The following is a 24,787-nucleotide window of genomic DNA, read 5'->3' on the forward strand; positions in this document are numbered from 1 at the left end:
GTGCTGTGCTGGAGGCACAGAAAATTGGTGTCTGCAAAGAGCTGCTGTACCCAGGAGCTGGTGTTTGGTGTGGGACCTGGCTCCCTGCCCCTCCTACAGCTGTGAGAGCTCGCAGGGTTGGAGCTCAGTGGGTGGAAGCACTAACAAGCACCAAATCAAAGCAATTCTAGTGGTTTTGTGTGTCAGGAATACAAACCACCTCATTGCCATCACGCGTGCAGCTGTGTCTCTCTGCTCTTCACCCCTGACTGCAACAGATCCTTCAGCTGTGCATTGGGAACCACGACCTCTTCATGAGGAGGAGGAAGGCAGACTCGTTGGAGGTGCAGCAGATGAAGGCACAGGCCAGGGAGGAGAAGGCCAGGAAGCAGGTGAGCCACATATCCCATAACCAGTGAGCCAAAATCAGAAATGCAGACGGGCTTGGGAAGGACAGGTCTCTGGAATGGCTTCAGAGCAGCTTTGAGGGAAGGTCCAGCTGAACATTTTTTAGTAGCCTGCTCCCAGCTCTCCAGCCATCTCAGCTTGGCTCTGCAGCTTGGTGGCAGCCTGAGTCCAGCCCCCAATTTGGGAACAAACCTGAGAGGACGGGAGGGAAGAGCTGCCCTGGGTGTCTCCAAGAGCGTGGCAGGCCGTGTGTTGGGACAGTTGATTAATCAGGGGCTGTGAGGGGGAGCTGTGCTCTGCTGTGGCTCTTTGGCTCATTTCTAATTGCAGGGTGATGGAATGCACAGGCTGTGCAGCCTGGAATGCTGATTCCAGCCCGGCCTCTCTCCGTGCCGCGGGTCAGCCCGGGCGGAGGCAGCGGCGTGGAGCCCACGAGCAGAGATCAGCAAATTGAATTGTATGAATCATTGTTTGCTGCTCGTAGACCTTTTCTACTCACTGAAACCCACACAGCTAATCTGAGCACTGGTGCTCGGAATATAAATGGCCCCTTTGGCAGGGAAGCCACTAGAGAGAAGGAGAAGCCAGAGCAGGCACTGCAGCCAGCAGGGGCTTGTGCTCATGGGTCTGGGTGTTACTGGGTTGTGTGTGGCCACAGAGGTGCTTGTGTGGGGTGGAGCTGCTCAGCTGGCCTGGAAATGGGACATGGTTTGTCCTTCAGGCACCTTTCTCAATCCTTGTGTGGTGCTGAGGTGCTCAGCTGGGTTGGAGGTAGGACATGGCTTGTTCTTCAGGCACCTCTTGGTGTTTGTGTGGTGCTGAGGTGCTCACTTGGGCTGAAGGTAGGACATGGCTTGTTCTTCAGGCACCTCTTGGTGTTTGTGTGGTGCTGAGGTGCTCAGCTGGGCTGGAGGTGGGATGTGACTTGTCCTTCAGGCACCTCCTGAAGCAGTTTTCCTTCATGTAGCTCATGGAGTGGCAGGAGAGCTCCACTGGGGAAGAGGGACTTTGTGCTTCCCACAGGGATTCCCCTGGTCAGTGAGGAGTTGGCACTGTAGAACCATTGAGGTTGGAAAAGCACTGTGAGGCCTCCAACCATCAACCCTTCACCACTGTGTTCCCTCAGCCGTGTCCTTAGTGGAGCAGAAGGTCCTTGGAAGGAGCAGCGTGGTGTCCAAGTGCTGGCAGCCTCAGGGATGGGTGGTCAGGCATTGGAATGGCTGCCCAGGGAAGGGGTGAAGTCTCCATCCCTGGAGGAGTTCAGAAGTGCATGTGGCACTCAAGGATATGGCTTTGTGGAGTACACAGTGGTGCTGGGATAATGGTTGGGCTTGGGCTTAGAGGGCTTTTCCAACCTGAACAATTCCATGAATCTTGAAGTTTTACAATGTGTGAGTTTTGATGTGTTTGGATAACAGCACAGCCAAGATCCTGTGCTTGTTTGGCTGCTGGGAGAGGTGAGGGCTCTGGGAGGGAGCAGCAGCTTATGGCTCCAGTGAGCTCCCACATCCAGAGCACTTGGGCTCCATGGGAGAGGTCAGGCTGCTGTGGGGGCTGGCTGCCCTGTCCTGAGCAAACCACTGTGCTCTCTGCCCTGCTCCCTATTCCCAGAATCCACAGTCATTTACTGGCTTCAAATAGTCCTTTTAGATCAGGAATTCTTGTTAATGGGAGTCCTGAGCGGGATGCAGATCATAATGATAATTAATGAGGGGAACCTTTAATGGAAGGAAGCAGAACGGTTGGAACAGTGGGCGTCCCGCTTTCAGAGCACAGCTGGTGTCCAAGGAGTAGAGAAATGTGCCTTGTCTCACTTCCCTTCCCTTATTAAACCCAGCAGGTCTCCTGTCCTGGCTGCAGCGTGGATATTTATTATGCCCCATCCCTGTGGGACTGGAGGAATTAAACTCAGTGTGTTAATTAGCCCAATGGCTCCCTTGGGCTCTTGGCTAGTGAAGAGGCAGTCCCTGGGCACAACAATCCTCTCAGCATCTTCTGGGAAGAGCTGGCAGGTCCTAATGGCTTGGATCTTCTCCTCCTGGAGAAGCATTGCTGTACCCTGCAAACAGAGAGGCTTTGTTTTATCCAGGAATTGCCAGAGGTGCTTGCACTCTGTGTGACCTCCCTCTGAAGGAATGGAAGTGAAGGTTCCAGGATGCTGGGTTGGATATCTGATCAAAAGGAGCAGCTATCCTTGTCCTTCAGCCTCCTGCCATGTGCTTCAGTGTTTGGGAGATGCCCTCAGACTGTCCTTAAGCCCAGTCCTGCTGTAAGAAACTCCAGAGAGTTAAGCTGGAGATCTTGAGACCCACTTGTCCTGGTCTGGCCTGTGACTCAGCCTAGGAGGGCACTGTCTGGGGACATTGTCACCTGCAGGCAGCTGCTGTGGCCATGCTGTGAGGGACAGCCCGAGCAGAGGACTGGCACTTAGCAAGGGAGCATCAAACAGGCTGCCAGGGCAGGGGTGGAGTCACCATCCCTGAAAGGGTTAAAAGAGCGTATGGATGTGGCACTTGGGGACATGGGTTAGGGTGGCCTTGGCTGTGCTGGGAGAACAGCTGGACTTGATGGTCTTGGAGGTCTTTTCCAACCAAAGGGATGCCATGGTTCTGTTCTTTGGTCAGGTCACCCCAGTCCAGGGACGTTCCCATTGTCACTAAGCAGAGAGGAGGCAGCAGTGCCCTGACCTCACCTGTGGCTCTTTCCCATCCATGGAAAACCTTCCTCATGTGTGTTCTTCTCCTCACTTTCCCCAATCCCCTTTTCCCAGATGGAGCGACAGTGCCTGGCACGAGAGAAGCAAATGAGAGAAGAGGCTGAGAGGACCAGGGATGAGCTGGAGAGGAGGCTGATGCAGCTGAAGGAGGAGGCAACCATGGCCAACGAGGCTCTGGTAGGTCCCTGGGAGGCCATTTCCCGAGCACTGCAGCTGCTCCTCACTCTTTCCACTGCGGAAGCGTTTTTGGAAGTGCTCTATGACTGCCCTAACTCCCAAACTGCTGCCAGTGGCCAGTGAGCAGCAGGCTGGATGGAGCCATTTCATCCTGCTGGGCTGCTTGGGAGGAGCACAAAGAGGATGATTTGGGACAGAGCCTGGGCACATCCCAGCCTTGGCGGCTTTCAGGGCAGGGAGGGATTCTGTGGAGCGTGTCGGAGGCAGCAGCTCGGGGCCCTGCTCCAGGGGCTGTGGGCACATTTGGGGACACTTTGGCTGTGCGTGACGGCTTTGTGTCGTGCAATTGTCAGATGAGGTCGGAGGAGACGGCGGATCTGCTGGCGGAGAAGGCGCAGATCACGGAGGAGGAGGCCAAGCTGCTGGCGCAGAAGGCGGCCGAGGCCGAGCAGGAGATGCAGCGCATCAAGGCCACGGCCATCCGCACCGAGGAGGAGAAGAGGCTGATGGAGCAGAAGGTGCTGGAGGCAGAGATGTTGGCACTGAAAATGGCCGAGGAGTCAGAGAGGAGGTCAGAGGGTACAGCCCTGCAGCTGCTTCTGCTTTGCTTCCCACTCCCTTCAAGTTATCCCTCTGAGTTATCCTCCCTCAGCTTCCCACCTGTGTCCAACAGCAAATGGCTCTTTGGCCCACATGGTTTCCCTCTCCAAAAGCCAGCTCTGCTTTTGGGGGCTTTCTGCAACCCTCCCCTGCTTTCCCCAATGTTAATAACACCTGGGAGTTGTTCTTCCTCTGGATGGTAGCTCTAAGTTCCCTTTTTTCTCCTTACTCCTTTACTTATCTCTCAGTTGTTCAATTCTCCTTTCCAACCATGAGGTCTGTTCCAGGTTAGCCTTGAGCAGAGACTTTGCTCTTTGTTAAAACTGGTGTTTCCATCCTCCTGATACCCAAGCCCAGGTCCCACGGTGAATGTGGCAGTGAGCAAGTAAAAGATCATCCTTGTTTCCTTCCAGCTGATTACTCCTCTCTGTGTGAGAGCCTGCTGGGTGCCAGCCCTTCTGCTCGGATGAACTCAGCCCTTCTCTGTCTCTTCTTGCCTATTCCACACTGTGATCCTGCTTCCCCATTGCTGCAGGCATTGCTGCAGTCTGGCATTTGCTGTTGCTGTTGGTCCTTGCAGGGCAAAGGAGGCTGATCAGCTCAAGCAGGACCTGCAGGAGGCTCGCGAGTCGGAGCGCAGAGCCAAGCAGAAGCTCCTGGAGATCACCAGCAAGTCTTCCTACACAGTAAGAGAGATCTGTGTTGTAATTCCCAGTTCCCTGCCCTCCTGTGTAGCCTGGAGGAGACTCCTTCTCCATCCCAATCATGGAGGGGGCTGAGCTGTCTCTTGGCTGCTCAGAAATCCTGAGCAGTGCTTGCCCTTTTCATCCCTGCATCTCATCCAGCACAACTTCACTTTGCTCTTTTTTTTTTTTTCCACCCACCTCTTGCTACGAGAGCAAAGGAGCTGCTGGTGAAATTAAAGCAGCAAATTTTAAACCAATTTAGCAGCCGTGTCAGAGGCACTTTGCCAGCACGTGTGGAGTGCACCAGCTTAGCCATAACCTTTAAAATAGGGTTAAATATACCCTTATTCTTGTTAGGTGGGATAAACACTGTTCAGAACCTGGGAATTCATTCTTTGGGCATAAACTGGACCTTCATGTGCTGGAAAAAAACTTACTTGAAGGGAGATTATTCCATAATTGTCCATTAAGAGGATTTCACACCTTCCTCTGAAGCATCTGCTCCCTGTTCCTGCTGGGCACTGAAAAGCCAGACTGGATGACCAATGCTCTGACTTGTCTGGCAGTTCTTTTCCTCTGCTTCCCTAATTGTGCCTGCAAGCCCCATCAGGTGCCTGCAGCCCTGCAGCTCACACCTGTTCCTTCCTGGCCTGGGGGAAGGGGAGCAGCATCAGCAATAGGCTTGAGTGGCAGTTATGGACAGGCCAGCACCGTGGTTTGAATTTGTACCTGCAGGCTCCTTCCTCCTTTGTCTGGAAACTTTATAGGAGAGGGGTTGAGATGGAGCAATTTTCATCCCAATTCCCTGGAGTTCACTGCAAGAATATTTGGAAGCTGTTAAAAATAACAGTGATGGAAAATAATCAGGTGCTCTCAGCCCTGGGACACTCAGTCAAGTGAGTGCTGGATAAAGCCCAGCTTTGGAGTGCTGCTTCTTTTACAAGTCACTGGAATTCTGGGATGCACCAGCTCCTTAATTCTGGCTTTGACTTGTGCACAGGGAGACACTTGTCCTCGTTGAACAGTGTGGGATTTGGGCAGCCCTTGCACACCCTGTTCCCTCATGTTTTCCTGTCCATCCTTAGTGAAACCAGCAGAGCCCAGCTCGAAGCCCTTGTGCTGAAATCCCTGCACAGGGGAGCAGCTGGGTGGCTCTGCTCTGTGTTCCTGAGGAATTAGAGCCTCATTAGGGGAATGTTGTGGGATTGCATGGAGCTCAGCTCCACCCCTCCAGCTGCATCTGATGCCTGGAGGCAGAGCTGCTGCTTCCAGACACATGGGGCCGTGTCCTCTGCCTTCCCTAAAGAGCCCTGGCCTTCCAGACACGCTGCCAGTGCCTGCTGGGAAGGGAAATTGCAGGTCCTGTTCCTCCTGCCCCTCTCCCTGCCTGGGATGAGGGATGAGGGATGAGGGCAGTGCTGCACACACTCCCTGGCTGCTGTTTTCAAGGTCAGGAGGAGGAGGCTGGTGTGCCCAGCATGTCCATATCCAGGTGAAAGCACCTTGCTGGGCTCTTCCATCTTCTGTTACACTTCCCTGGATTGCCAGTACATGGGAGGACCCTGTTTTGAAAGCTGTTTTTGGGAGACTTGAGTTCCTCAGCTCTGATGAGCAGTGCAGGATTCCAACTTTTCTCCTCCTGAATGGGTGTGTAACACTGGGCTTGTTCTTTTCCATGGTCCCAGAGTTGTGCTGTCATCCCCTGACACTGGGAACTCAGCAGGACTTCACAAGAGCAAGAGAGGAAGGAGGGATTGGATGGATGTAGAATCATTTAGGTTGGAAAAAACCCTTCAGAGATGGAGTCCAATCCCTGACCTAACTCTGTGCTGCAGAAAAAGCTAAAGAAACAGTTAAATATATATATTTCAACTTTCCAGTCTTCAATCCTGGCTCTTTAAAGCTTGTTTCAGTGTCTTTTTAGTCCTTGAAGCCCAGGCTGCTTTTATGATGTCACTGGTAGGTGATGCATGAGAAGTGAGATGTGGATGTGAGTCTCAGGCTTGGAGAACGACTCATTCCTTACGGACTTGGCTGCAAATCTCTGCCTCCCTCAGTGCCCTTCAGGTGCCAGCTAAAGGCAGCCACCTCCTCTCTCATCCTGTGGGAGCTGGAAGTGCCTGCTTTGGGCTTGCCCAAAATAAAGGCAGTGGCAGCACCAGGAGGAGCTTTGCCTGCAGGGGAACCCTCCTGACCTGCTCTGTGCTCCCTCTGGATCCTCCCTGTCTGTATTCCTGAGGGATCCAAGGGATGCTGCTGTGCTGCTTTCCTCTTAAAGGCAGGAAACTGCTGGAGTGCAGGAGCAGGGCTCTGCAGTTTGTTCCAGGTCAGGGAACACATATGGAAAAAGCTCCCTGTCCCTTTTATCACCCCATGGCCCTGGATTAGAGATAACAGCACCTGCTGAGGGAGCTGCCCACGATTGTTGCTAATGGCAGGGAATCTGCAAGAGAAATTCCAGATCTGGGGTCCCAGCACAGGAGGGACCTGGAGCTGCTGGAGAGAGCCCAGAGGAGGCACCAGAGATGCTGCAAGGGCTGGAGCCAGGCTGGGAGAGCTGGGGGTGCTCACCTGGAGAGGAGAAGGCTCCAGGGAGAGCTCAGAGCCCCTGGCAGGGCCTGAAGGGGCTCCAGGAGAGCTGGAGAGGGACTGGGGACAAGGGATGGAGGGACAGGACACAGGGAATGGCTCCCAGTGCCAGAGGGCAGGGATGGATGGGATATTGGGCAGGAATTCCTGGCTGTGAAGGTGGGGAGAGCCTGGCACAGGGTGCCCAGAGCAGCTGTGGCTGCCTCTGGATCCCTGGAAATGTTCCAGGCCAGGTTGAATGGGACTTGGAGCAGCCTGGGACAGTGGGAGGTGTCCCTGCCATGGCAGGGGTGGAACAGGATGAGCTTTAAGCTCCCTTCCCACCCAAACCATTCCGTGATTCTGTTAAATGCTTTGTTCCAGATATCAATCCTGTGCCTTTGAGAGCCCTGAACCTGCTCACTCTTTGCTTTTTCCATACTCTTCCTCACTCCTGCTGCTCTCTGACTTCACCAATTTTTTCCTTGCTCCATGGCAGAGCAGTGCTGAGGGAAGAGAAGGACGTAGTGGCTGTAGCAACCCTGATGAATTGGCTCAGGCCTTAATGGCTGCAGCAACTGAAATTCCTGCTCAACTGTTACTGCTGCTGTTGGGAGTTTTTAAAAACAAAAACCAACAAAGCTTGTACTGAAAAAAAAACCAAGCTAAAGGTTGTTTGAAGGCCAGTGGGCTGGCTTGGATGCTCCTGGCTCCCCTGTGCTGCAGGGACAGGAGAACCTCACGTGGGAAGGGCTTTGGGAACGCCTGTGTGCCTTACAGGGAAGGGACTTGAATGTCAATGGGATGCAAGTATTTAAATCAGTTAAGTGCTTTGGCAGACCTGTCCCCTTTCCTTCGAGACTGGAATTGAGGTACTGAGCTGTCCCTTGCAGCGCCTGCTCCAGAATTAATGCGCCTTTGTTCTGTGCTGGCAGCAAAGGGGGAGGAAGGAGTTGGCTTTCCTTGTCAGATGGGTCTTAACTCACCTGGAAGGCTCCAGCCAGGCCAAGTGCAGTTTGAGGCACCTCCTTGTTTATGCTTGTACGAGGTGTTTGTGTTCCAGCTTTGCTGCTCCATGAAATGTTGTCCCTCTCAGATTTGTCCGAGCTGGGAAGGAGCCCTGGCTGTTTGTGAATTCCAGGCTGGTGCTGAGGGCAGAGGCAGGTTATTGTGCAGAGTAAATCTGTCACCCCAGTGCTTGCAGGTCTTGCTGAAGAGGAGCTGACTGAAAACAGTGCTTGGAGTATCCTAAATAGGAGAAAGAAAGAGCCAATGGAAGCTCAAACTCTCATTTGTTAGAGCAGGTACCCAGCAGTGCCATTCCAGGTTTGGGCACATTGTTTTCCTTACGGGAATCCCTAAAAGCAAGAAGGAGCATCCAGGAGGGAGGTGGGGGATCTTTGGGATGCCAGGCTGGATTTCTCAGACCCCAGAGCAGGGCTGAGCAGGCTGGCAGAGCTGTGACTCAGCCCCATCTGATGCTGCTGTGCCACCCTTGACGTGTGCCCTGTTTGCCACCTCATCCAGCGTGCTGCAGGAGCAGAGCCATGACTCCAGCAGGCTTTTCCTCTCCTCCTAATGAGCCCATTTGTTAGAGGTGTGACAGAATTTTTGACTGAGAGGAAGAAGGGTCATTTTTAAGGAGAAGATAAAATCTGAGGGCCTGGCAGTGTGTGTCACTGGGGGATAGCAAAGCATTTTGCAGGAGGAAGAAAGTCCCAAATCCTTGCTCAGGTGTTGCAGGAGTGATTTGCTGTGTTATCTCCGTTTCCAGCTGAATCTAGAAGTGGTTTCTAAACCTTTGGAGCTGTAAATTACTGAGGAGATAAAAATGTGTCGGTGCATCTCCATGGACCTTGCTGGAATGGCATCCTTGGGGTCACATTGGTGTTTGCTCAGGCTTTGGGGAGCTGTGGAGTGCAGGACTCTGCTGTCACACAGGGTCTTACATTGTCCCTGTTCACAGCTTGAACTTTATAAACCTGAATGAATGTTAAATAGCAGGCAGATGACTCCCAAGAGGCAGCTTAAAGTGACACAGCAGTGATAAAGCCTTGATTTTACCAAGTCTTGTCAATAGATTTTGAAGGCAGGTGGTATTTTGTTTCCTCTTTTAGGACTGCATAGAATCCTGGAGGAGCAATGGCTTTGGATGGAGGAGCAAATTGGGAGTGGAGCAAGGGGATGTCCAGGCTGATCTTGTGCTCAGGACTCTGGGCTCAAGTGTTGCTCTGATTTTACATCAGCATTGCAGAACATTGGCTGTAGTGACCCTTGTGTGGCCCAGAGTGATTAACTCGTGCTCTCTCCTCAGCAGTCCATGAACTCGAGTACCACAGCACTGCCCACTGACCTGCCAAGCTACAACCTCATCAGTGAGAGCCTCTCCTTCGACTTCAAGGATACAGACATGAAGAGGCTGTCCATGGAAATCGAGAAGGAGAAGTATGTGGCACACATCCAATCCAGGCTGGGCTGGGATTTGTGCTGGATGTGAGCCAGGTGTGCCCAGAGGCCAAGCACAGCTGGGCTGTGTCACCCTGGGGTGGCAGCAGGAGCAGGGCAGTGCCCGTGCCCTGAGCTGGCACTGCTGGGGCACCTCCAGGGCTGGGGCAGCTCTGGGACCCTCCTGACAGGAGAGCCCTGGAGGGGCTGGAGCGTGTCCAGGGCAGGGAACGGAGCTGGGAAGGATCTGGAGCCCCAGGAGGGGCTGAGGGAGCTGGGAAGGGGCTCAGCCTGGAGCAAAGGAGGCTCAGGGGGCCCTTGTGGCTCTGCACAGCTCCTGACAGGAGGGGACAGCCGGGGGGTCGGGCTGTGCTCCAGGGAACAGGGACAGGAGCAGAGGGAATGGCAGGGCGGGCTCAGGGGGGATTTTGGGATCATTACTTCCTGGAAAGACCTGTCCAGCCCTGGCACAGCTGCCCAGGGCAGTGCTGGTGTCCCCATCTCTGCAGGGATTTAACACCCATGTGGATGTGGCACTTGGGGACATGGGGCAGAGGTGGCCTTGGCAGTGCTGGGGAATGGTTGGACTTGTTAACCCCAGAGGGCTTTTCCAACCTGAACAGTTCTGGGCTTGTCCTGGCTGAGCCTTTCCCTGGAGGGGACCTGGTGTCACCAACCTGCTCCCAGGTGAGCTCAGGGCCCTGCTCCAGGCAGGTCCTCTCCCTGTGGGAATCCTGGCCCTGCTCAGGCTGGAATTGCCCACGGTGCTGGAAAGAGTTAACAGCAGGCTGAGTGCTGGAGGCTTGAGGCTTTGCAGGTGTCCAGGGACCCTGGGGTGTGTTAAGGTCCTTCACTGGGGCTTTAACCCCTTTTCCTTGGCATTTGTGTCACGTTCCTGGATAAAAAGTGTTCGCCAGCAAGTTTGGATGTGATTATGAGCTTTCATCTTGTGTTTTCCTGAGGGTGTAAGTGTAGCCTTCGAAATTACCAATTGAGCAGAAATCAAAGCAGATCAGATTTTAATCTCTGTAGTAATGATGTGCTTTGTTCATCGATTGGGTCATAGATCAAAGCCACAATGGCTCTGTCATCCTGCTCTGGCCAAAACTTCCCGAGGCTGCCCTGACACCCCTGGATCCCAGAGGCTGCTTTGCTTTGCCTCTGCTCAGTGCCCTTTGCTGTGTATGAAATCACAGACCTAGAGACAGATTAAGAACTTCTGAAAACTTTTCCCAAAGCCAGAAGGAAAAAGATAGAAGCTGAAAATAACAGGATAATTCCTGGTTCTGTACCCAGGTTGCTATCTAGGTCATCCTGCTCTCCTGAGCTGGGAGAGCTGCCTCTGCCAAGTGCTGAAAGCAATATAGGATGCTTTTTCTGTCTTCTCTGGGGCTGTTCTCTTTCTGTGGGTGCTGGGATAAACCTCTTTACAAATTTTGGCACTGGAAAGGGTTCCTGTTACCCTGCTGGCCCTCTGACCTGGCTCGGGGGGTTAATCACAGCTACAAAACTCATGGGGTGATTTTTCTGGTTGATTTTTCATTGTGAAGGCAGTTCAGGATGAGTCCTGGGAATGCTGGCTTTGGGGGTTGGTTTTTTCCCTTTCTTGCTTTTTTTTTGGGATGCTTTCTCTCTGCCAGGGGTGCTCTGTGTCCACAACATCCCTGGGGTATTTTGGGGACAGCACTTGCTCCCACACAGTTTATGAGCTAAATCCCTCTAAAACATGACAAGTCACTACATCAGGGTCCTTCTTCATGGAAAGATTTGTGGATTTGGGTTGTGGAGCAGGTTTGGGAAGGGGTGCAGGGGTGTAGAGCTCTCCTGAATAGTTCTTAAACCACTGTGTGGTGTAAACCTCCGTCAGCTTCCCTTGCAAATGGGAGACTTAAAAATACCACCCAGCTTGGGTTTAATTTTGTATAATAATAATATAACTTACACTCTTATTGCTGGGTTGGCTGTCTGGGTCCCCTTTAATAAGGAACAAATAATTGCTCTGAGTAGCTCACTGTGTGCTATAAACTGATATCATCAGTTCCACACGCTAAAAATAATGAAGAAAAGCTGTTCCTGTTATAATTCTGTTATAATTCTGTTATCAGGTGTCACATCAGCAGGTGCAGCTGGTCAGTGCTAACCCAGGGCTGTTCTCTGTGTGTTTTAGGGTGGAGTACATGGAGAGGAGCAAGCACCTGCAGGAGCAGCTCAACGAGCTGAAGACAGAAATTGAGGCACTGAAGCTCAAGGAGAGGGAGACAGCTCTGGATATTTTGCACAACGAGAACTCCAGCCGGGGCAACAGCAAGCACAACACTATTAAAAAGGTATCAGAAGGCCCCAGTTTGTATCCCCTCTGATGAAACCCTTTAAAAAGAACCCTAAAATCGTCCTGCTTTTGATAATAAAATTGTTGGATTTAGGCTTTCTTCCCCAGCTGCTTAGCTTTGATCGGAGAATTGCAGCTTCTGGTGGTCCTGGTGTCCTGACCCAGCCTGGTCTCTCCAGGGCTGTGGGAAGGGATGTGAGGGTCTCCAGGGCTGAAGGTCTTTCTGAACCTTAAAAGCTGTACAAAGATGTTGTTGGAAGGGCTCTGCATCCCCAGTGAACAGGAAAAGCCCTCCCTGCCTATTGCAGCTGTTCTGTATGAACACTGAGCTTGTCTGGTGAATAACGAGGGCAGAAATACTCCTGGCTTAGGAGCTCTCAGTGGAAAAAGCCAAAAGCTCTTCCTCTCTTTTAATCTCTCTAGAGAAACCTGTAGTGCAGCTTCAGTCACTAACAGCAAAGCCTTTGCTGGCAGGGGGTGTGAGACCTCTGCTCCCTGGAGCCACCTGCCTCCTGCAGTGGGGCTGACATGAGGAACTTCAGCCAAAAATTGAGCCAAAAATCTTCCACATCCCATCTTCTTCCTTTGCCTCAGTGCTGGGCTCTGTAACGAGGGGCTGGAGGCACATCCATGATGGGTTTGGATGGTGGTGGTCAGCCCCACTCACCTGCAAAGGCTTTTTCCCTGCAAAGGCTTTTCCTGGCTGGCTTTCTGCTGGCAGCTGTCCTCGGGAAGGACTCGGAAATCCAGGCTGTGGTAACAACTGCAGGCTTGAAAAACAAATTCTGTTCTCTTTACTACTCCCAGCCAGAAGTTATGTCTGAAAGGATTTGGGAATATCAGTTCTTGAGACTTTGGTGGCTGGGAGTTTGTGATCACTGAATTGGGGCAGGAAAATGAATCTAGCGGGGCTCACTCACCAGTTTCCCCGTGCTGGCCTGGAGCTATTCAGGTTCCTGTCACACTAGAGCAGAGAAAATAAAAATCTTCACAACCCCTTTTGTCATTGTAGAATCTCCAGGCGTTTCTGCTCCCAGTAGGTTTGGGAAGGATTTGTCTCTGTGTTCCAAGTCCTTGGTTTAAACAAAAACTGCTAAATTTTCACTTCTGACAGAGAGGAGTTCATAGAGAGCTGATGGTCCCATTTGTCTCCCTTAAAGAGGGTGGCTGGGCCATCATTACCGTGTCTGTCAGGGCTTGTCACAGTGCTGTCACTCTGCCTCCTTTGAAGATGGAGTCTTGTCCTGTCCCCTCCCTTCCGGAGGCAGCGGGGGCTGCCCGGCTGCTGCATCTCAGCACGGAGCAAAGGTTCCCAAATAACAGACTATTAGTGGAGACATCAGAGGGAAATTACAGCCTGCTCTGCTCAGGGAGGTCAGCAGGGCTTTTGATTTAGCTGTGGTGAAGGCAAGGAAACCCAGGGCACTGGGAATGGGATATCAGTGCAGCAATACTTCAATGGCACCAACGCTCTGCCTCACCTGGAAGCTGCTGGTTGCTCCAGGCAAGCCCTAAGATCCCACAGATCCCCTGCCCTCCTATCACACACACGGGGATTATTATTATTATTTGTTGTTCGTTTTATTTTGCTGGTTTAGCCTCAAGCCCAGGGCAGAAGACCTATCTGCATTTGAGAATTCCAAGTAGGTTATTCCAAGGTACTCTGGTGGGGTGCTGGGCTCTGGCTGTGGCACTAACCCGTGCATGAGCTTGCCTGCGCTCCAGCGGCACCGGCTGCCCGTGGTCACCCGTCCAGCCTGGCTCTCCCTCCCCCAGGAGCACCCCCAGCCTCTCTGCACTTCTTCCTACACCTCATCCTCCGTGCTGGGAAGCTTTCTTGGCAGAAATTGTGTTGGCAACCTCAGAGGGGGAGTTCAGGTAGAGGCACGTTAATAATTCAGCACGCCTGTTTTTGCACCGGTGGTTGGGAATCTATCGGAGGTGCAGGGCAGCCTTTGAAGATTCTTTTAATGAAGTAAACCAGCACCTTCCCCCCTTGTTTGTTGCAGAAAGAAATTCAGGATGTTAAAAAAAATACCCCAAACAAACAGCTAAACCAATAATCTTTGCTGCCAACGTTGTCAAAATGGGCTAAAAATGCACAGCTCCGTCTCGGAGCCGAGCAGCACGAGGATGCTCTGCCTGTTGGAGAAGCATCCCAGGAAGGTAAAGCAGAGGATTGAGGACAACTGGTGTCTGCAGGTGGCTCTGTGCCAGGGGAAGGTCACCAGCACACGTGGGGACAGGAGCTGTCCTTCTGCCTGCACTGCCTCTGCCTGTCCCTCACCACCTCCTGCCCAGGGCGTCCTGCTCTGTTAGTGCCACATCTCTTATTCCTGGAGCCTGCTTTCCTCCAAGGATTTGCCCTCAATCTGCAGGCTGGATGTGCTGAGCATCCACTCCCTCCTTCGGGAGGATGAGTCTGGGGAAGCTTTCCTGCTCTGCCCTGGGGCAAAGTTCTTGCACAGCCACAGGGTTTTGGGAGCTTGGAGTCGGTGGCACTCAGGGAAGTACTGGGATACCACACTCATGGGTGGCAGAGCTGGTGGGAAATGCTTTTGGAAAAGATACAGCAATTCCCCAGCACCTCTGGAGCTCAGGAGCAGAGGCAGGAGGTTGTTTTACCCAGGAGAACTCAGAACAAGGCTGTGCTGTTCTTCACTGCACCAGCCATTCCAGGGGCTGTAAATCCCTGGAGTTTGGGGTTTGTGCCAGCTCTGAGGAGCTGCAGGTGTTCCCAAAACAGGCTGCTCTCATTGTTGAACAGTTCCATGGGGAAGAGGCTAAAAGGGGTGACCCTGCAGGTCTGGGCCAGCTTGGGGGAGGTGTTGGATATTTCCACACAGACTGGCTGTGGATGAAATGCATTATCCCATCCCACCTGCCTTGAAGAGCTCTGTGAAATTTGGGGTGAAATCCGCTTGTGGCCACAGCACAAGGAGGTGAAAGGAAGCCCTGGCAGTCTGTGGGAAGACTCTTCCAGCAGCTGGGAGAGCTGCAGTGCCCAGGAGGAGCCCCCATAATTAAAGCATCTGCACAGCGAGCGCTGCAGTGTGACCTCTGGGCTTTGGCGCCTGCCTTTGAAGGCGCCTGCGAAGTTTTTCATGTTTAATTACGTGGTTAACATGCTAATCCCTTTTTATGAGCTCTGTGGGCACAGCACAGACACCTCATCTGGAAGCTGCTCTCCCTTCTCCGTAGCTCCCTGCCGTGGGCTGGTGCTGTGGCTCCAGCTGGCTCCGATTCAGGAGGGTTTGTCACTTCGTCTGTGGTAAAGGGTGAAAAACCCACTTCTTCCTCATCTCCTCCGCTGCAGGAAAGCTCCCAGGACAGGCTGCTAAAACACAATCAGGTCTTTGATTCCACTTGCTTTCTTCTTGCACAGTCATGCTTATTTACTGGGATTTAAGCCCTTTGAAGTATCCAGGCAAGGAGCAAATCTCCACGCCTGTTCCCAGACAAGCAGCTTTGTGCTTGAGCCTCTGGTCCTTCCACAGGCAGCCTCAGCCTCTCCTGCCAGGCTCTCACGTGGCAGAGAGCAGCTTCTCCAGGGCTTGAGCTCCATCCCAGAGCATCACTTTGGGGCCCACGGGGATCCTGCTGGCTCCTTCCCTGGCTCTGATCCTGGATGCAGTGCAGTGTTGCCCTTGGCTTGGATAAAGATCATTGTGGAGACACTTGGAGATCTGAGCTGGGGTGTTCAGGGTGGAGAAGAGAAGGCTCCAGGGAGACCTTAGAGCCCCTCCCAGTGCCTGAAGGAGAGCTTGGAGGGACTGGGGACAAGGGATGGAGGGACAGGACACAGGGAATGGCTCCCAGTGCCAGAGGGCAGGGATGGATGGGATATTGGGAATGAGGAATTGTTCCCTGGCAGGGTGGGCAGGCCCTGGCACAGCTGTGGCTGCCCCTGGATCCCTGGCAGTGCCCAAGGCCAGGCTGGACACTGGGGCTTGGAGCACCCTGGTATAATCTAAGGTGTCCCTGCCCATAGCAGGGAGTGGGACTGGATGTGTTTTAAGGTCCCATTTGGATTTAGCCAATGAACAGTTCCCAGCTGGAAGCACAGAAGGGTGAGTGGGGCAGAGCCAGGGGGATTTTGCAGCCTTGCCTTCCCTCCTGCCACCTTTGGGATAGGCTGTGGTCTGTCCTTGTGAGGACACTGGTGGCTGATGATGGCACTGCTGCCTGAGTGTCTCATCATGCAGACAGCATGTGCCACCCCCACGTGTCACAAGGCTCCTTCATCATCTGGACAGGTGGAAGGATTTTGGGAAGCTGGCACTGGGGCAGAAGCTTTCTCTATTTTCCACCTGCACCAGGTGAGCAGTGTGCTAGGAATCAATGAAATGTGTCCCTTGAGGACTTCACAATTCCTGTGGGGTCCCTGTCACCTCCTGGCCACTCCCTTCCTCATCTCTCCCTTCTGGAGCTGCAGATTCCCTGGATCAGGTCTGTTCTGCCCCAGTAGATTGCTGGGAGAAGGAGGATGTGCCCCTTGCAGAGAGCAGCACAAGGAATGCTCTGGGCAGGACAAAAGGAGGGAGCCTGGGTGGGACAGGGCTGCCATCCTTCCCTGTGCATGTGGGACAGGGATGAGGCTCCTCAGTCTCCTGCAGGGCTGTGGAACCCAACCCCAGCTGGAAAGGGAAGGCAGAACAGGCACACCAGCAGCAAGGGACTTCCCAGGAGCAGCAGTGCCGGCGTTTCCCATTTCCTTGAGAGCTGTGAAGTTGGAAAGGATGAGTGAGGCTGCCAGCTTCTCACTCAGCCTGGCACCTGGCTGGGTGCAGGTGGGAGCCAGGAGACACCCAGTGGGCAGAGCAGCTCTGGGATACACATTTTCCAAATGCAGAAGGAGACAGAGGCTCATCCCACGTGGCTCTTGCCCACACACCCCCACGTGTGCCAGACCACATCCCTTCCAGGCTCCTTTTCCTCCCGCTTCTCCTCGGAGCTGGGAAGTGAAACTCCCAGGCAGTTAAACTGGGACACAGCAGCCTCTTTTCCTTGTTTACAAGGAGCAAGAGGAAAGTAGGAAACGTCAGGCCTATCAGCTATTTCTGTGGCAGCCTTTGAAAAGCGTTTCCTTCACATGGAGCGTCATCTTCTCCTTTCAAATGGGCTCATCAAAGCGTCGGGGGCTGGGGGACAGTTGTGCTCGGGAGAGAATAAACGGCAGCGTGGGAGGCAGAGAGGAGAGGGAGGGAAATGGGAAGAATCACAGGAAAACAGGCTTTGGGTTCAAAAGTAACACAGTGGGAATTGAGAGGTCCACCTGGCCGGTGGGGCCGGGGAGTGGGCAGGGATGGGGAAAAGCACCAGTGGGGAGTAAAGAGGATTTAGTGTGTGGAGCACTGGGTGGTGGTTGGCAAGGGCTGTAGATCTTCCCAGCAGCAGGAAAACATCTTGGCATCACACAGGGTGAGGGTGGCACAGGTCCCCCTCTCCTCCAGCCTGGCCATCCTGCAGGGTCAACAAGGAAATGAGACCTCTTAAACCTCTCCCTGCTGGGGGAAACCTGGGGGCACGCTGGTGTGAGCTGCAGCCCCTCCTTGTTGCCCCACTCTGGGGGCTCACAGGAGCCTTGGGGTGTTTCCCTGCGTTGGGTTTGCCCAGGCACTTACTGGGTTGCTTTGGTTTGTTTGTGTTGCCTAAATCAAATCAGCCCAGCAGCCCTGGGGAGCAGCAGGCTCAGAGGAGCCCCAGTGCAGGAATGCAGGGAGGACTCTTCCCTCTCTCCCCTTCCTGAGATCTTGATTCATTCTGAGCTCAGGCCGCTTAATTGTGCTGCCTCTCTCTCCCTCTAAATTTTCCTTGATGGCTCTGGTAGAGCATGGGGAGCCCACCCTCCCTCCTGCAGGAAGGAGATTATCATAATACTGCTTGTAAATCAATTTTTTTTTTCCTTTTCTCCGCACTGACGAGGATGTAACTCCCTCTTAATCACCCTGCACAGCGTTACGCTACGGGGAGGGATATTTATTTCTCCTCGCCTGGCCAGAAGGGGATGTGGAGACTGCAGAGAGATTTTGGAGGTCTTGGAGGCTTTCCCCCCAACAGACGATGGAGAGGCCAGCACAGGATGGTGCTCTCCCCTTTGCTTTCACATCCCAGTGGAGAAGAGAAAGGAAGAGCAGATGAGGGAGTGGGGTTTCCCTGCAGAGAGCTCCCTGTGCCCCCCAGCACCCCCTGGGATGAGTCAGGACCCCTGGGACTGGTGTGTGTGGTGCTCCCAAGGATAGCCCTGCCTGTGCTCCACAGTGAGGCAAACAGCAACAGCAGAAGGAAAAAGGGCTGGGGGCAGTTTTCCCCCCTGGCATGGGGAGTGGCAAGTCAGGGAGCAGTGAAGAGCAGCCCTGGTTTCCTCTCAGGTGGTTCTGGAGTAGTCAGATGGGAGGAGGCAGCTGCCTGGAGCTGCTGGGCAGCCCTGCTCCTGCTCCTGCTCCTGCTCCTGCTCCTGCTCCTGCTCCTCACTGGAAGGGATCTTAAAACTTCTCCTGTCCCACCCCTGCCCTGGCAGGGACACCTTCCACTGTCCCAGGTTGCTCCAAGCCCTGTCCTTGGGCACTGCCAGGGACCCAGGGGCAGCCCCAGCTGCTCTGAGCACCCTGTGCCAGGGCCTGCCCACCCTGCCAGGAGGAATCCCCGTGGTGTTTGCCTTTCAGGTGGCAAAATTGGCCACTGGTGGAGCCAGTGACTCACAGGGCACAGCCCTCTTGGAAGTCTGTGCTCCCTCCTCTCCATGGGATCCCATCTCCTCCAGACCCACCTTTGCTCTGACTCCCTGTATGGTGCTCTTCCCATGCCTCACATTCCCTGGATGGGTTAAAAAGGTTCCACTGAGGCTCTCTAGGAGCCTTTGGATGTTGTGGATGAGAACATCCAGCAAAGGAGCAGGGCTGCATCTCTCCCTGTGCCTGTGCTGGATGCTCCAGAGCTCTGCTGGAGCTCTGCCTCCTCCTGCTTCCAAACCTCCAGCCTGAGGCAGGCACAGCTTTGGGCTCAGGCTGCCCTTGGGGGTACCCCAGGACCCCCAAAACACGTGGGGGGTTAATGGAGAGCAGTGTGCAGCTTCAGCAGAGAGCCAGGCTTGGAACAGTTGGATTCCTTGGTAAGCCCGAGGGGAACATCTTCCTGTGCTCCATCAGCAGCTGCAGCTTTGCCAGGGTTCCTCAGGGAATCCCTTCACTCTGCTGGGAAGGAGGGAGCTCCTGTGGGCTGGGGGTGCCAGGCTCTGGTTCCCCAGCCAGGCTGCAGAGGGGATGGATTTGGAGGCACAGCCTTGGGAAGGAGATGGATGGCAGGTAGATCATGGAATCATGGAATGGTTTGTGTTGGGAGGGTCCTTCAAGCTCATCCCATCCCACCCCTGCCATGGCAGGGACACCTCCCACTGTCCCAGGCTGCTCCAGCCCCAGTGTCCAGCCTGGCCTTGGGCACTGCCAGGGATCCAGGATGGGCACCCTGTGCCAGGGCCTGCCCACCCTGCCAGGGAACAATTCCCCATTCCCAATATCCCATCCAGCCCTGCCCTCTGGCACTGGGAGCCATTCCCCCTTACCCTGTTGCTCCAGGCCTTGTCCCAAGTCCTTCTCCAGCTGTTTTGGACCCTTTAGGCACTGGAACACTCCCAGGAATGGGGTTCCTGTCTGGCAGCAGCCTGGGGCTCTCTGCTCCTTTTATTTTCCCTGTCCAGCCTTAGAGAGGACAAACACTGCCTGTGTCACACAGAATCCCTGTCCCAGCTCAGCCACCTTCCAGCCAGGGGGATGCTGAGGAGGAGCAGAGCCAGCCCTGGCCTGGAAGCTGCTGCCAGAAAAGATTATTAAGCCCCTGTAGAAATTTCCTCTGCAATACAGATTTTTTTTTTTTTTGACTGGCATTAGAGCTGAGAGGGAATTACTGAGGAAGAGCCATGGGGGAGAAGCAGGGAGGGGGGGAAGCGCCTGACTGCTCCATTGAGGGGTTTAACTCACTGTAAGGTGATCCCAGGGCTCCTGTTCCAGCAAAACCGGCATTCCCAGGAAGGCACCGTGCTTAATCCAGCTGAAACAGAGCCCTGGCAATCAGCCCGTGCTTTGGCAAACTCCTGGTGATCCAGCAGCTGCTGGAAGGTGGCACTTGTGCTGCTGCACTCCATTGGGTGGCTGCCTCTAAATCCTGGGATTTCTTCCCCACCACTGAGGATTCTTTTATCTTCTTTGGCCCCTCAGCAAGCGGGCTGAGGCTGCACTTGGGGTGTTGTTTGTGGGATGGATGTGGAAGGGTTCCCAAGGATTCCCAAGGGTTCCCAAGGGATTCCAAGGGTTCCCAAGGGTTTCTGGGTCCTGCAGAGCCTGCAGGGACAGCCCTGGCAGTGAGGGCTCTCCAGCTCTGTCCTGTGGCAGGATGGATGGATGGGGTGGGATGGGCTGAGATCCCAGGGTGCCTGCATGGATCACACGTGGTGGGATGGGGCTGGATGGGAGCATGGAGAGGATGGGCCCTGTTTGGGGACAGAGGGGACACGTGTGTGGTGGCTGTTGGAGTTGTGGGTTCTCCCCCAGCTCACTGAGGTGTTTCTCCTCCAGCTTCCCAAGACTCCTCTATGTCCTCCTTGTCAGGGCCCCAGGACTTGGATCAGCCTCCCCTGTATTCCATTCCTGGAAGCCTCAGCCGTGCCAGTGACCTTGATGGAATCTCTGTCCCCGCTTTCCCTCGGGCTGTGCTTGCTGTGGTGGGGGCTGCACGACCCCCGGCTTCTGCACCCCCGGCCTTCCACATCCCGGTGTTCCCATGGGGATCCAGCCCAGCTCCCTGCTGGGAGCGCTGTGGGAGCTGGGGCTGCCCCTGATGGCGCTCTGCTCTCTTGCAGCTCACCCTGCAGAGCACCAAGTCCCGAGTGGCGTTCTTCGAGGAGCTCTAGGGAGGAAGCGCTGGCGCCGCCGCTGCTGCTCCGCCCGCCGGGGCCCGCCGGGACCGGGACCGCCCCGGAGCCGCCGCCGCTCCAGCCCCGTGTGCGCACCCACGGACTCGGGCCCGGCTGCCCACGGACTCTGTGATGTTCTCTTGCTTTGCAGCCGTTCATCCTCCTCCTGACACTTTGTTTTCCTGGGTTTTCCAGCTTTTTTTCCTTATTTTTCTATCATTGCTTCCAGGCTCGGCCCTCCGGGCTTTTCCCTGGAGCCGGGGTCGGGGCTGTGGCCGTGCCTGCCCACCCTGGCAGCCAGCAGAGAGTGTGCCCGAGGGTCTCCCTGCGAGGGGTGGGCACCCCTCGGGGTTGGCTTCTCCAGGGTTCTGGAGCTCGCTGGGCCAGCCCAGAGCCCTCGGTGCCGGGCTGGGGTCCCACGGGCCGGCCCTGGAGCCCCGCACGGAGCCGGGAGCTCCATTAGGATCCCGAGCATGTTCCAGTGGAGTGCTGTAAATCAGGAACGCCGCGCTGGGGCGGGAGAGGAGCAGGGAGCGGGAGGACCGGGACCTGGGGCTGGGGGGATGCTGGGCTGCTTCCCTGGGGAGAGGAGGTGGGAGGAAGGGCTCCTCCTCCTCTTCCTCCTCCTCCCTGCTGGGAGCAGGGAGCGGGAGAACAGCTAGTGCCAACCAAATGAAACCTTACTGTTCCTGCAAACTGTGACAAACCCGGGCAGCTCCAGGCTGGGGGATCCCGGGGCTCCCAGGGGTGTCCCAGCCCCTCGGAGCCCCCGGGAGTGCCGCTGTCCCGGGCTGGGCCCGGGCTGCCGGTCCCGCCTGTCCCATCGCGGGTGCCTTGCTCTGACCCCCCCGGGGGGAACAGGGATGCCTTGACCTTCCCTTCCTGTGTCCGTCCCCAGCCCTGGGCCCCTCCCGGCTGGAATGCTCTTCCAGAGCCGGTGCTGCCCCGGGGATCCCTGACATCCCCTCGGGACCCGCAGTTCCTCCTCCCCACAGCCCCCCGGAGGCTCAGTGTGGAGTTGCCCCCGTCCCAGCGCTGTTTATTTAACCCGGGATCGTTCCCCGCACGTGGCTGCAGCTCGGATGGCTGTGGCCTGGCACAGCCGCTTTCCCATTCCCTGGACTGTTGTACTCCGAAGGAATAACTGTTTTCTCCTGTTTTAATAAAAATTCACAGCACTACGAGGGGAGCCGAGGCTTCTTTGCTGTTTTTTTTCTTTGGGAGAAGCTGCTGGGAGCGCGGCTGCCGCAGTTGGCGGTGCCGGGATTAACGGGAGGCGCAGCTGCAGTGCCGGGATCCCTCCGGGGCTCCCGCGGCACCGGGAGCGCTCCAGCCCCGCTCCCCCGGGGCTCTTTGTGCCCCTCCGTGAGGGAAAAAGGGTTTGGGGTGCCCAGAGGGGCTGTTGGCCATCCCTGATCCCGTCCTGCCTGCAATAAATAAAGGATGTGCTGCATTGACCTCAATTTTCTAATTAATCACGGATGGAACCGGCCCGGCCCAGCGAGCCCCGAGCCCCGGGGCTGTTCCCGGCCCGGTGGATTCGCTTTTCCTCCGCCCTCCGGCAGCGAAACCCGGGGGATTCACGGAGCTCTCACCGGGGCTCGGCCCGCGGGTGGGCTGCGGGATTTTTTGCGGTTTTTGCTGTTTTAAGCAGGGCTGAGGGGTGGGTGGGGTTTGTTTGGGCACAGGGATGGCGGTGGGATACCCGGGGGGGTTTGGGGAGGCTGAAGGCAGCCGGGGAGGGATGGGCAGGGTGACCTGGTTTGCCACATCCCTCCAGTGACAGGAATTCAACTGGTGTGACACCTGCACCGCCTGCAGCCTGAAATGGATCCAGGGGAGATTTACCCAGCACAGGGCAGGGGATAAACTGGGAATGCACAGGGGATGGATGGGATGGGATGGGATGGGATGGGATGGGATGGGATGGGATGGGATGGGATGGGATGGGATGGGATGGGATGGATGTGCAGGGATGGATATTTGTAGGGATGGATTTGCAGGGATGGATGTGTAGGGTTGGAATGGGATGGGATGGATGCACTGGGATGGATGTGCTGGGATGTGCAGGGATGGATGCAGAGGGATTGATGTGCTGGGATGGGATGTGGAGGGATGAGATTGGATGAGCAGGGATGGATTTGTAGGGATGAATGCACTGAGGATGCACTGGGTGGAGCCAGAGATGGATCCATGGATCCCCCTCTGGCACAGGGGTCCCTGTTTCTCCCACGGGCTCTGCACAAAGCCCTGCACACCCCCAGCCCTGCACACCCCCAGCCGTGCACTCTCAGGGTTTTGCACTCTCAGGGTTTTGCACACCCCCAGTGTTGCCTCTCCCGGTGCCTCCTCCCTGCCCGCCCTCCCTGGCACATCCCAGACCGTTTCTCTCCTGCCAAAGAAAGTTTCACCCTGATTTTTTCCCATTTTAGCAAACTGAACTCAACAGGAGCTGTGGGTGTGGGTTGGTGTGAGCTGCCTTTGCTCGAGGAAAAGAAACCACCAAAAAGCCTTTGCCAGGTACCTCTCCCAGCCCCTTCCCCAGCCGTGGGTTCCCAAGGAAGGAAATTGGGGATTTGGCCAATCCCAGGCAGCCCCTGAGTGCTTTGGCAGCAGTTCTTCACTTTGGGCTCCCAAAGCCTCCTCAACTCACGTTATTGCACTTCCAAACCATTAAATACTCTCAAAAACAGGATAAAATGTCGAGAGTTGGGGATGAAAGGGACAGAGGGTGACCTGTGGGTGGCAAGTTCCAGAGTCAGCAGCCCTGGAGGGGCACCAGGGAGCTGGTTCAGAGCCCACCCAAAACGTGCACAGCTGGGGCAGTGACTCCTTCAGGAAAAGAGCTGAGAATGGGCAGAGGGGATGGATGGGGAAACTGAGGCAGGGATGGCTCTGGCCTGGCTGTGCAGCCCAGGGGCTGCTGCTCTGTCCCTCTGCACCCTGGGGGGCCTTGGGGGACAAGGGAGGGGTCACTGTGGGCACAGGGGGACACAGGGACACAGGCAGGGCTGGGGGCTCCTGCACGTGTTAGGGGTGTGAGCATGAGGGAAGGGTGTGAGCACGAGGGCACAGTGTGGCACGGTGACATCCAGCCATGGGCAGGACAGGCTGGAGCCGAGGGGACCAGGCCTGCATGTGGCTCTGCAGGGTCACACTGTGCCCACCCCATCCCGGTGGGAATTGGGGGAGCAGCCCAAGGGACACCCCACAGGCACCCCGGGGTGCTCTGGGCAGCTGAGGAGGTAAAATGCTGATCCCAGGCGTCACAGCCAGCTGGATCCTGCTCTTTTCCTGAGGACATGGGGACCTCATTTCCTCTTGGCTGCCAGCTGCCAGCCTGGTGCTGTCCCTGCCATCCCCATCCATCCATCCATCCATCCATCCCTCCATCCATCCATCCATCCATCCATCCATCCATCCATCATCCATCCATCCATCCATCCATCCATCCATCCATCCATCCATCATCCATCCCATCCATCCATCCATCCATCCATCATCCATCCATCCATCATCCATCCATCCATCCATCATCCATCCATCCATCCATCCATCATCCATCTCCATCCATCCATCCATCCATCCATCCATCCATCCATCCATCATCCATCCATCTCCATCCATCCATCCATCCACCATCCATCCATCCATCCATCATCCATCCATCCATCCATCCATCCATCATCCATCCATCCATCCATCCATCCATCCATCCATCCATCCATCCATCATCCATCCATCCATCCATCCATCATCATCCATCCATCACATCCATCATCATCCATCCATCCATCCATCCATTCATCCATCCATCCATCCATCCATCCATCATCCATCCCTTATCCATCCATCCATCCATCCATCCATCATCCATCCATCCATCCATCCATCCATCCATCCATCCATCCATCCATCCATCCATCCATCCATCCATCCATCCATCCATCCCTTATCCATCCATCCAGATG

At 55.1% G+C, this 24,787-nt stretch overlaps 1 protein-coding gene across 4 annotated transcripts in view; it reads left to right on the forward strand.

The window, feature by feature from the left end:
- Positions 1-20,962, forward strand: part of NF2 (NF2, moesin-ezrin-radixin like (MERLIN) tumor suppressor) — a 47,171-nt gene extending 26,209 nt beyond the window's left edge. Inside the window, exons 10-17 of one of the 4 annotated variants that reach the window (XM_064726631.1) lie at positions 258-371; positions 3,158-3,280; positions 3,634-3,851; positions 4,461-4,566; positions 9,449-9,579; positions 11,747-11,906; positions 13,507-13,551; positions 20,763-20,901. In XM_064726631.1, coding sequence (XP_064582701.1) covers positions 258-371; positions 3,158-3,280; positions 3,634-3,851; positions 4,461-4,566; positions 9,449-9,579; positions 11,747-11,906; positions 13,507-13,542 — 888 coding nt within the window. In that variant the 3' untranslated portion in view covers positions 13,543-13,551; positions 20,763-20,901. Of the gene's footprint in view, positions 1-257; positions 372-3,157; positions 3,281-3,633; positions 3,852-4,460; positions 4,567-9,448; positions 9,580-11,746; positions 11,907-13,506; positions 13,552-20,762 lie in introns of all 4 variants that reach the window. The other 3 variants (XM_064726632.1, XM_064726629.1, XM_064726630.1) reach the window with 3 other exon arrangements.
- Positions 20,963-24,787: the final 3,825 nt, after the last annotated feature.

Source organism: Zonotrichia leucophrys, chromosome 15 (genome assembly GCF_028769735.1).
Source record: "Zonotrichia leucophrys gambelii isolate GWCS_2022_RI chromosome 15, RI_Zleu_2.0, whole genome shotgun sequence".
In the NCBI taxonomy this organism is placed as follows: domain Eukaryota; kingdom Metazoa; phylum Chordata; class Aves; order Passeriformes; family Passerellidae; genus Zonotrichia; species Zonotrichia leucophrys.